A 12,442-nucleotide genomic window follows, 5' to 3' on the forward strand; every position below is an offset into this window, starting at 1 on the left:
ATCACCAATGCATCCACAATCCCCACCGCTATCTCCCCCAAGACCCTTGGATGTAATCCATCAGGCCCAGGGGATTTATCCTCCTTCAGTCTCATTAATTTCCCTAATACCACCTCCTTGGTGATCTTAATAGTATTTAGCTCCTCCATTCCTACCGCCCCCTGTTTATCCAGCGTTGGAATATTTTTTGTGTCTTCTATGGTGAAGACTGATACAAAATACTCGTTTAATGCCTTTGCCATTTCCATGTTCCCCACCAACAACTCTCCAGTCTCACCCTCCAATGGACCAACGTTCACCTTAGCCACCCTTTTTCTTTTTATATAGCTATAAAAACTCTTATTATTAGTTTTTATGTTGTTCGCTAAATTCCTTTCATAGTCTATTTTCCCCGTCTTAATTAATCTCTTAGTTATTTTTTGCTGACCTTTAAATGCTTCCCAATCCTCTACCCTCCCACTATCTCTGGCTACCTTATATGCCCTTGCCTTCAGCCGAATACTATCCTTTATAGTTTTACTGAGCCATGGCTGACTGTTCTTACCCTTACCCCTTTTTTTCTTCATAGGAATACATTTTTCTTGAAGGTTATACAGTAGACCCTTAAACGTACACCACTGCTCATGTACCGTCTTATTCTTGAGTCTGCTATCCCAGTCAACTTTGATCAGCTCAGTCCTCATACCTTCATAATCCCCCTTATTTAGATTAAGCACCCTAGCCTGAGTTTCAACCTGCTCCCCTTCTATTTGAATATGGAATTCGACCATATTGTGGTCACTTGTTCCCAACGAGTCCCTAACTATGACATTTTTAATCAATCCTGCTTCATTACACAGGACCAGATCCAAGATTGCCTCCCCCCTTGTCGGTTCTGTGACATACTGTTCTAGGAACCCGTCTCTAATACATTCTATAAACTCTTCCTCTAGTCTACCCTGCCCAGTTTGGTTTGCCCAATTAATATGAAAATTGAAGTCCCCCATGATTACAGCAGTTCCCTTTTTACATGCGTCAACTATTTGCAGATTTATGTTCTGACTAACAGCGTCACAGCGATTTGGAGGTCTATAAATTACACCCACTAGTGTTTTTTTCCCCTTGTTATTCTCTATCTGTACCCAAGCTGTTTCACTATCCTGATCCTTCAACGCAATATCCTTCCTCTCTATTGCCGTTATTCCCTCCCTTATTAAAAGGGCCACCCCTCCTCCGTTTCTTTCCTGTCTATCTTTCCTAATTGTCGAGTACCCCTCTATATTTAACTCCCAGTCCTGATCCCCTTGCAGCCATGTCTCCGTAATGGCCACGATATCATAACTATATATACTTAATTGCACCGTTAATTCATTTATCTTATTTCGAATACTCCGTGCATTTAGATAAGCACTTTCAGATGATTTTTACTACCCTTCCTTTCCGTTTTTGCCCCTTTTACATCTAGAGCTTTATCTTCACACATTCTGTCTCCTGTCACATTTTGACTTTCCGCTTCCCCACTGATACCCTGCTCTATTTCCTCTACCCCTGCCGTTATTACCCCCCTTGATACCTCCCCCCCGCTACTTAGTTTAAAGACCTCTCTACTGCCCTAGTTATATGATTTGCCAGGACCCCAGTCCCAGCACCGTTCAGGTGAAGTCCGTCCTTACAGAACAGATCCCCCCTGTCCCAGTACTGGTGCCAGTGGCCCAAGAAACCAAACCCATTTTTCCCACACCAGTCTTTGAGCCACGCATTCAGCTTTTTAATTTTACGTACCCTCGCCGATTTGGCCCGTGGCTCAGGTAGCAATCCGGAGATCAGTACCCTCGAGGTTCTGCTTTTTAATTTATTCCCTAACTGCTCAAACTCCTTCAGCAGATCCTCCTTCCTCGTCCTTCCTATGTCATTGGTCCCCACATGGACCACGACCACTGGATCCTCCCCCTCCCACTGCAAATTTCTCTCCAGCATCGCAGAGATATCCTTAACCCTAGCACCGGGTAGGCAACACAGCCTTCGGGACATGTTCTGCTGGCCGCAGAGAACCTTATCTACCCCCCGAATAATACTATCCCCTATCACTACGGCATTTCTTCTAACTCCCCCCTCTTGAATGGCCCCCTGATCCACGGTGCTGCAGCCAGGTTGCTCATCCCTCCCACAGCCCCTGATCCCGTCCTTACATTGAGTAAGAGCCTCGGTCATGCTCGTCAGGGACAAGGGCTGTGGCTCCTGCCGCATCTCCTCCTGGTTCCCCCTACCTGCCTCGCTTATGGCCACACCTTCCTTTCCTTGCTCACTGCCTACTGAATTAGTTAAACTGGTCGGTGTGACCATCCCCTGGCACAAAACATCCAGGTAATACTCCCCCTCCCTGATGTACCGCAGCGTATGAAGTTGGGTCTCCAGCTCATCAATGCGGAGCTCGAGTTCCTCTAGCCTCAAACACTTACTGCAGCTGTAGGGATCTTCTACATCAATGGTGTCGACAAATTCCCACATCTCACAGTATTGGCACATCTCCTGGCCGCCCATCTTATATAAGTAATTAACTGGTCCTATTTAAGAATCCCCTACCCGGATTACTGTATTGATACACCCCTTATTTATATAATCCTACCTCCTATAAATGGGAAAGTACTCACCCCAGCCGTAAATTACCTACTGGTTTGGCTGTCTAGTGGTAATTCCGTCCGTTCTTCCTGTCTGGTCCACTGCTCCCTTGCAGTGCGTGGCAAACCTCTTTGCCTCTGTTAGCTTCTCGAGCCGCGGCTCCGTCCGTCCTCCCTCGGCGACAGCACCTGTGACAGCACCGCCATTCAGCGTGATCATGGCTGATCATCCTCAGACTTTGTTCCACTGTTTACAGGTTCATAAGTGATAGGAGCTGAATTTGGACATTCGGCCCATCAAGTCTACTCCGCCATTCAATCGTGGCTGATCTATCTCTCCCTCCTCACCCTATTCTTCAGCCTTCTCCCCGTAACCCCTGACACCCGTACTAATCAAGAATCTATCTATCTCCAGCTTAAAAATATCCACCCACTTGGCCTTCACAGCCATCCCACAGATTCACCACCCTTTGACTGAAGAAATTCCTTCTCATCTCCTTCTTAAAGGAACATCCTTTAATTCTGAGGCTATGACCTCTGGTTCTGGACTCTCCCACTAGTGGAAACATCCTCTCCACATCCACTCTATCCAGGCCTTTCACTATTCGGTAACTTTCAATGAGGTTCCCTCTCACCCTTCTAAACTCCGGCGAGTAAAGGCCCAGTGCCGTCAAACGCTCATCATATGTTAACCCACTCATTCCTGCGATCATTCTGCAAACCTTCTCTGGACCCACTCAGTGCTAGCACATTCTTCCTTGGAAATGGGGCGCAAAATTGCTCACAATACTCGAAATGCGGTCTGAATAGCGTCTTATGCCTCAGCATTACATCACTGTTTTTGTATTCTAGTTTTCTTTAATTGATGGAAAGACACAGCATGGAAACAGGCCATTCGGCCCATCGAGTTCACATTGACCATTGATCAACTGTTTACTCTGGTTCCAAAGATAGACACAAAGTGCTGGAGTTACTCAGTGGGTCAGGCAGCAATTCTGGAAAATAAGAATGGGTGACATTTTGACCCGAAACATCACCCATCCTTTTTCTCCAGAGATGCTGCCTGGTCCGCCGAGTTACTCCAGCATTTTGTGTCTATCTCTGGTATAAACCAGCATCTGCAGTTCTTTGGCTCCACACGACTTCTATGTTCACCCACTCCCTACAGACGAAGGGTAATTTACAGAGGGACATTTAACCTACAAACCCGCACGTCTTTGGGATGTGGGAGGAAACCGGAGCACCCGGAGGAAACCCAAGCTGTCACAGGGAGAACGTGCAAACTCCACACACTGACAGCACCCGAGGTCAGGATGGAACCCGGGTCTCCGGAGGTGTGAGGCAGCAGCTCTACCCGCTGCACCACTGTGGCAGCTGCCCTGAGTGGAAGGCTTTATTTATTCCTCCAAAATTAAATTTCAGGATACGGATGACATGGCTGCAAAACTGCCATTTTCTAGTTGCTATTTCTGTGCTGACCTGTACATCACTGGCTTCTGATACTCACGCCCTTCACCTGATAGAAAGGTCATACATTCGTCCAATGCTCAATATCTAGGCAAACACATCTGTGTATCATTGAAAGACTGTAACACTGATGAAGATGCCATTATTTTGGATAAGACATTAAACTGAGATCCTATTTGCTTTTCCAGGTGGATATATGAGAATTAGATATCTGATGGATACAAGGCGAATAGAAGGATATTGGTAATTCTCCCAGATTCTTCCAGAACCTTGATTGCCGTACCTGATCAGGCTTATCGGACAACGGAACAATTCTACCAGCAACTCGAGAGCAGTCCTGAGCTACTATCTACCTCTTTGGAGACCATCGGACTACCTTAAATCGGGCTTTACCTTGTACCAAACGTGATTCCCTTCAACATGTATCTGTACACTGTGGACAGCTCGATTGTAATCATGTGTTGTCTTTCCGCTGACTGGCCACCACGCAACAAAAGCTTTTCACTGTACCTCGGTACACGTGACAATAAACTAAACAAGATGGAAATAAGGAGATTATGGGATTCTGCTGCTTGCATGCCCATCTCCCCTCTACTTTAGACTTCAGAGATACAGCGTGGAAACAGACCCTTCAGCCCACAGAGTCCGCATCGACCAGCGATTCCCATACACCAGCACTACCCTACACACCCGGGACAATTTACAGAAGGCAATTAACCAACAAACCTGCACGTCTTTGGAGCGTTCAAGGAAACCGGAGCACCCGGAGAAAACCCACGCAGTCACAGGGAGAACGTACAAACTCCATACAGACAGCACCCGTAGTCAGGATCAAACCCAGGTCTCTGGCGCTGTGAGGCAGAGCTCTACCCAATGTTTGAGGAGGTTTATAAAGCTGCCGAATACTTCATTGAACCTCGACAGGTGTACAGTGGAGAGCATATTGACTGGTTGCCTCACGGCCTAGATCAGCAACTCAAGTGCCCAGGAACAAAGGAGATTACAGAGACTGGGTACTGATCCTCCCCACCATCGAAGGTCCATCACAGGTACTGACCCCCCACCATCGAAGGTCCATCACAGGTACTGACCTCCCCACCATCGAAGGGATCTACAGGAGGCGCTGCCTCAAAAAGGCAGCCAGCATCATCAGTGACCCACACCACCCTGGCCACGCTCTCATCTCGCTGCTACCATCGGGAAGGTACAGGAGCCCGAAAACCATGACCCCTGGGTTTAAGAACAGCTTCTTCCCAGCAAGTTCGGTTCACTGACATGTCAGTATTAGTTGCACGACACACAGCACAGTTTTCAGTGAGCGCTGACAGGCATCATGAATGAAACAAGCAGGCATTTATTTAAATATTAAATGCAGCTGCAGGGTTTTGGAATCTTTCACTGAGAATGGGTTTCCTCCCAGACAGTGTGTCTTCAGAACCTTTCTCCAAAGATGAAGCCAAGTGGCACACAGAGGGTGGTCGATAGAAGTGTCTTAGGTTGGATTTCACCTCCATCAGTGTGAAGCAGAGGTACGACCAGTTATAGAGATAGTAGACAATATGGCAGCCATAGTTCCACACTTCATCAGGTCGGACATCTGAAAAACACACGCAGGGAGGAGTGTTTAGTGGTTTCAAAATGATAGACACAAAATGCTGGGGTCAGTCAGCGGGGACAGGCCATTAGGATAATTTACTGTGGCTGTGGCATGAAGCCCAGCACCCCTTTGTGGTCGCAAGATGACACTGCGTGCTAACATCTCTTCTTGCTAAAGCTGTCAGATAACTTGTTCTGTTTGATGTTTAGAACTGCAGATGCTGGAAAATCGAAGGTACACAAAAATGCTGGAGAAACTCAGCGGGTGCAGCAGCATCTATGGAGCGAAGGAAATAGGCAACGTTTCGGGCCGAAACCCAAAGGAAATAGGCAACGTTTCGGGTCGAAACCCGGAAGGGTTTCGGCCCGAAACGTTGCCTATTTCCTTCGCTCCATAGATGCTGCTGCACCCGCTGAGTTTCTCCAGCATTTTTATGTACCTTTGTTCTGTTTGATCTTCTGTATGTGCATGCCAGGTTGATTGCATTCGTCGAAACAGGTGGACCACGTGAAGGTTGCAATCTCCCACCCCCTAACATGTCTGAAGAAGGGTGTAGGCCCGAAACATCACCCATTCCTTCTCTCCAGAGATGATGCCTGTCGCGCTGAGTTACACCAGCACTTTGTGTCTGTCTTCCAGCCACATCAACCCTTGTGTCCGTGGGATACTGAGATGAACACAATTATTTTGCCGAATTGAAAATAAGTTACTCAATGGACACTCCCTCTCCCTGGTATATGGGCCAAACGCTGGCAGGTGGGACTGGTGTCGATGGGGCATGTTGGTCAACATTGGCAAGTGGGGCCGAAGGGCCTGTTTGCATGCTCTATGTCCCCTTAACTCCTATGCCCTTATCCTCCGGGTAAAAAATAGCCATTTTAGACTTCAGCAAAACAGGCACTCCTGATAGGAGGGGTGGGGAAAAGGAGGCGGGGTGGGGGGGGGGGGGGGGGTGGAGGAGGGGGAAGATGGAGTAGGGGGGTGTGGGGGCGGGGAAGAGGGGGCGGGGAGTGCCCCAACTTCTGACCTTCGGGGTGCCTCCCCCCTCTTCCCCGACCCTCGCTTCCAACCCCACTCCCTAACCATCACCACCTCCCCTCCCTTCATCTCTCTCGAGCTGAGACCCTTTAAACCGGGCACCATTCTGGTCGTGAAGCATCTGAAATCCACTCAATACCATTCTCGGCAGGTCTTACCTTTAAAGTACTGTTGGAGAAGGTATGTTGTCATCTTAGAGATCGTGGTGATGGGATTAAAGTCACAGATTTGTTGAATCAAATCATAATTGAGCTGCTGCAAGGAGAGAAATCAAAACGCCATTGAGTGTCGACATTTAATTTAGTTTAGAGAAAACAGGCCCTTTGGCCCACCCAGTCCGTGCCGACCAGCGATCCCCATGCACTAACACTATCAAGAATCAGTCAATCTCCACCTTAAAAATACAGGGCTTAAAAGAATGATCCCAGGAATGAGTGGGTTAACAGATGATGAGCATTTGATGACACTGGGCCTGTACTCGCTGGAGTTTAGAAGGATGAGTGGGTTCCTCATTGAAACTTACCGAATAGTGAAAGACTTGGATAGAGTGGATGTGGAGAGGATGTTTCCACTAGTGGGAGAGTCTCGGACTAGAGGTCACGGCCTCAGAATTAAAAGACGTTCCTTTAGGAAGGAGATGAGGAGGAATTTCTTTAGTCTGAGGGTGGTGATTCTGTGGAATTCGTTGCCACAGAAGGCGGTGGAGGCCAAGTCAATGGATATTTTTAAGGCAGAGATAGATAGATTCTTGATTAGTATGGGTGTCAGAGGTTATGGGGAGAAGGTAGAGGATTCTAAAACTAGAGGGCACAGGCTTAAGGTGAGAAGGGAGAGATTTTAGAGGGACCTCAGGGGCAACCTTTTCACTCAGAGGGTAGTCCGTATCTGGAACGAGCTGCCAGAGGAAGCTATAGAAGCCGATATAATGACTACTTTTAAAAGACATTTGGACAGATGTATGGATAGGAAGGGTTTAGAGGGATATGGAACTTGGTTGGCATGGACAAGGTGGGCCGAAGGGCCTGTTTCCGTGCGTACAACTCTCTGACTCTTTGGTTTCTAGGTTGTGAACTGCCAGCAGAGGGAGACAAACATCAACTTTCCAATTCCATTTGTTCTGGTTTTGGAGGATATTTTAAAGATAACAACACCATGGAAACAGGCCCTTCGGCCCATCGAGTCCATGCCAGCCATCCGTCACCCGTTGACACTAGTTCTGTGTTATCCCACTTTCTCATCCCCTCCCTACACACAGAGGGACGATTAACCTACAAACCCACACGTTTTTGGGAAGTGGGAGGAAACCGGAGCACCCGGAGAAAACCCACATAGTCACAGGGGGTAACATGCAAACTCCACACAGGCAGCACCCGAGGTCTTGTCTCTGGCGCTTTGAGGCAGCAGCCCTACCGGTCCTGAACTATTATTGGACTATCTTTGATAGTTATCGGAGGCGGCTCAAACTACAGCGAAGCTTTACTCCCTGACGAGCTCAATGCGTTCTACGCACGGTTCGATCGGGAGAACACTGATGTGCCTTCCCGATCCCCTATTCGCTCTGACGGTGTTACAGTCACAGTCACAGAGGTCGACGTCAGAAGATCCTTCAGGGGGGTGAACCCTCGGAAAGCGCTTGGACCTGATGGTATACCCGGTCGAGTTCTCAAAACCTGTGCAGACCAACTGGCGGGAGTTTTTACGGACATTTTCAACCTCTCACGTCTGAGGTCTGAGGTTCCCACCTGCTTTAAGAGGGCATCAATAATACAGGTGCCCAAGAAGAGCAAGGTGACGTGCCTCAACGACTATCGACCAGTGGCACTAACGTCTGTGGTGATGAAGTGCTTTGAGAGGTTGATTATGGTGCACATCAACTCCTACCTCAACAAGAACCTCGACCAACTACAATTCGCCAACCGCCACAACAGGTCAACGGAGGATGCGATGTCACTGGCTCTCCACTCCGCACTGTACCACTTGGACAATAAAAACACTTACGCCAGGCTGTTGTTTATAGACTACAGTTCGGTGTTTAATACCATCATCCCCACCAAGCTGGTTACCAAGCTCACAGAACTGGGCCTCTGCGCATCCCTCTGCAATTGAATCCTCGACTTCCTCATCCACAGACCACAGTCTGTTCGAATTGGAGGAACCACTTCATCCTCAGTAACAATCGGTATGGGAGCACCTCAAGGCTGCGTGCTCATCCCCCTGCTGTACTCACTCTATACTCATGACTGTGTAGCCGGTCATAGTGCGAACTCCATCATCAAGTTCGCCGATGACACCACTGTGGTTGGATGAATCACAGATGGGGACAAGTCAGAGTATAGAAGTGAGATTGACCGACTGACCAAATGGTGCCAGCACAACAACCTGGCTCTCAACATCAGTAAGACCAAGGAACTAATTGTGGACTTTAGTTGGGGAAGGATGAGGACCCACAATCCTGTTTATATCAACGGGACGATGGTGGAGAGGGTCAGTAACTTCAAATTCCTGGGCGTGCATATATCAGAAGATCTTTCCTGGACCCAGCACACCGATGCAATTGTCAAGAAGGCACATCAGCGACTCTACTTCCTGAGAAGATTACGGAGATTCGGCATGTCGAAGAGAATTCTCCTAAACTTCTACAGGTGCACAGTAGAGAGCATTCTGACTGGTTGCATTGTGGCCTGGTTCGGCAACTTGAACGTCCAGGAGCAAAATAGACTACAAAATGTTGTGACCACTGCCCAGTCCATCACCGGCTTTGACCTCCCCATCGTCGAAGGGATCTATCGTAGTCGCTACCTCAAAAATCATCAAGGACCCACAACATCCTGGCCACACACTTATCTCACCACTGCCATTAGGTAGAAGGAGCCTGAAAACTGTAACATCCAGGTTCAGGAACAGCTTCTTCCCCACAGCCATCAGGCTATTAAACACATCGAATAAGCTCTGAGCTCCGAACTGCAAAAGGCTATATTATTATTTGTTATTTGCACTATATTTGTTATTTATTGAAGAGTTTCTTTTTTCCCCGTTATATACAATGTTTACATATTGACATATTCTGTTGTGCTGCAGCAAGTGAGAATTCCATCGTCCCATCCGGGACATATGACAATAAAATACTCTTGACTCTGCTGGCTTCACCTTGCACTAAACGTTATTACCTGATCATATGTCTGTACACTGTGAATGTCTCGATTGTGAACATGTATTGTCTTTCTGCTGACTGGTTAGCAAGCACCAAGAGCTTTTCACTGTACCTCGGTCCACGTGACAATGAACTAAAGTCCACTAAAGTAAACCGTTGCGGCACTGTGCCGACCTGACGCTTGTGGATGCAGCTTGTCGCTTACCTCCTTCAACTGGTTCCAGGTGAGGCCCTCCACAGTGATGTTTGGTTTCATGAGATGGAACACTATTTTGAAGACCTTATGGACCATCAGTGGAGGGTCAATTGACGCCATGACCTCTGCAACATCCTGTTCATTCAGTTTCCTGATATTTTCAATCAATTCCTTCAACATTAGCTCATGGAACAACACCTTCTCTCGGCCTTCATACTCATTATCAAATTCTGCAGAGAACCACACAGCAAGTGAAAGAAAGAAGATGCTTGTGTTAGAAAATGTCATAATAAAGAACTGCAGATACAGGTTTATACCAAAGATAGACACAGAGTGCTGGAGTAACTCAGCGGGACAGGCAGCATCTCTGGAGAACAAGGATAGGTGACATTTCACAGAGTGCTGGAGTAACTCAGCGGGTCAGGCAGCATCTGTGGAGAACATGGATAGGTGACGTTTCACAGAGTGCTGGAGTAACTCAGCGGGTCAGGCAGCATCTGTGGAGAACATGGATAGGTGACGTTTCACAGAGTGCTGGAGTAACTCAGCGGGTCAGGCAGCATCTCTGGAGAACATGGATAGGTGATGTTTCACAGACTGCTGGAGTAACTCAGCGGGTCAGGCAGCATCTATGGAGCGAAGGAAATAGGCAACGGTTCGGGACGAAACCCGTAAGGGTTTCGGCCCGAAACGTTGCCTATTTCCAGAAGGATTTCGGCCCGAAACGTTGCCTATTTCCTTAGCTCCGTGGGTCAGGCAGCATCTGTGGAGAACATGGATGGGTGACGTTTCACAGAGTGCTGGAGTAACTCAGCGGGTCAGGCAGCATCTGTGGAGAACATGGATAGGTGACGTTTCACAGAGTGCTGGAGTAACTCATCGGGTCAGGCAGCATCTGTGGAGAACATGGATAGGTGACGTTTCACAGAGTGCTGGAGTAACTCAGTGGGTCAGGCAGCATCTCCGGAGAACATGGACAGGTGACGTTTTGGGTCGAGGGCCTTCTTCAGACCCCATACACTTGCCACATTATTGACCGAGAGTTATTATCACTGTCACAACGTTTAAGAAACATTTGGACAGGTACATGGATAGGATAGGTTTAGAGGGATATGGACCAAATGCAGGCAGGTGGGACTGGTACACTGTAGATGGGACATGTTGGCAGTGTAGGTAAGTTGGGCTGAAGGGCCTGTTTCCACACTGTATCACTGTGACTCTATACTTTGGGTTGGGTTTTCTTGATTGAGCACTTAACCTGATATTTTAATTGTAATTCAACTCTACAGAGGAGGGTGGGCAGATTACCAATGTCCAAACTGCCTTCTGGGTCAGTAGATCCCTGCACGATGATGGAGCAGGTCTTGTTGAGGATGTCCAGCATCTTCAGCATGCTCCTGTACTCGTGAGCCACAATTTCATGCTCGGTTCCAAGGTCAATGTCAAGGATGGCCATCGTTATCCCATCTCTGCCGCGCAGAGGCACACACACCCTCTTCCCTTTATACGTCGATGAGAAGACTACTTCCGAGGTGTCAGCACATCTGAAGAGGTAGTTTCTGAGTGTGAAGAACATTGAAGATGAGTTAGAATGTGCACTGTTATTGGACAACAGGCAGGACCATGTCAGGGGTTATGGGGAGAGAGCAGGAGAATGGGGTTAGGAGGGAGAGATAGATCAGCCATGGTTGAATGGCGGAGTAGACTTAATGGGCCAAATGGCCTAATTCTGCCCCTATTACTTATGAACTTATGAGGCAATAAGTTTCTCAGACTCAGACTCGATGGGCTGAAGGGCCTGTTTCCGTGCTGTATCCCTAAGCTAAACACTTCCGATCAGAAGTTTCGTGCTGGTGATCTGAGGGAGTTAGATGTGGCCCTTGTGGCTAAAGGGAGAGAAGGCAGTTACAGGATACTGAGTTGGATGATCAGCCATGATCATATTGAATGCGGTGCAGGCTCAAAGGGCCGAATGGCCTACTCCTGCACCTATTTTCTATGTTTCTATGAACTGGCCCATGAGAACATTGTTTCAAAAATTGAAGTTACCCTACAAAAATCTTACAAATCTGGAAAAAAACCTAAATCTACTATCCAAGTGCAATATAGGAAAAAAATAATTGTACAGAGCACAGAAGTTCACACAATGGCAGGTGGAACTCAACGTAATGGGAAGTTGTCACCACAGTGTGGCGCTGTTGAGCATGCTCTTCCCAGTGCACAGTGGTGCAGTGTCGGGTTGCTGCCTCACAGCACCCGTGACACAGGTTCGATCCTGACTACAGGTGCTCTCTGCACGGAGTTTTACGCTCTCCCCATGACCCGAGTGGGTTATTCCCGGGTGCTCCGGTTTTCTCCCACACTCCAAAGATTGTAGGTCAATTGTGGGATTGTGT

General features: G+C 47.9%; 1 protein-coding gene across 1 annotated transcript in view; it reads right to left on the reverse strand.

Moving 5' to 3' along the window:
- Window positions 1-5,422: 5,422 nt before the first annotated feature.
- Window positions 5,423-12,442, reverse strand: part of efcab5 (EF-hand calcium binding domain 5) — a 55,552-nt gene continuing 48,532 nt past the window's right edge. The window contains exons 16-19 of the mRNA XM_033045537.1: window positions 11,355-11,605; window positions 10,056-10,276; window positions 6,858-6,954; window positions 5,423-5,661 (exon numbers count right to left, since the gene is read on the reverse strand). Coding sequence (XP_032901428.1) covers window positions 5,423-5,661; window positions 6,858-6,954; window positions 10,056-10,276; window positions 11,355-11,605 — 808 coding nt within the window. The remainder of the gene's footprint in view (window positions 5,662-6,857; window positions 6,955-10,055; window positions 10,277-11,354; window positions 11,606-12,442) is intronic.

Source organism: Amblyraja radiata, chromosome 28 (genome assembly GCF_010909765.2).
Source record: "Amblyraja radiata isolate CabotCenter1 chromosome 28, sAmbRad1.1.pri, whole genome shotgun sequence".
In the NCBI taxonomy this organism is placed as follows: domain Eukaryota; kingdom Metazoa; phylum Chordata; class Chondrichthyes; order Rajiformes; family Rajidae; genus Amblyraja; species Amblyraja radiata.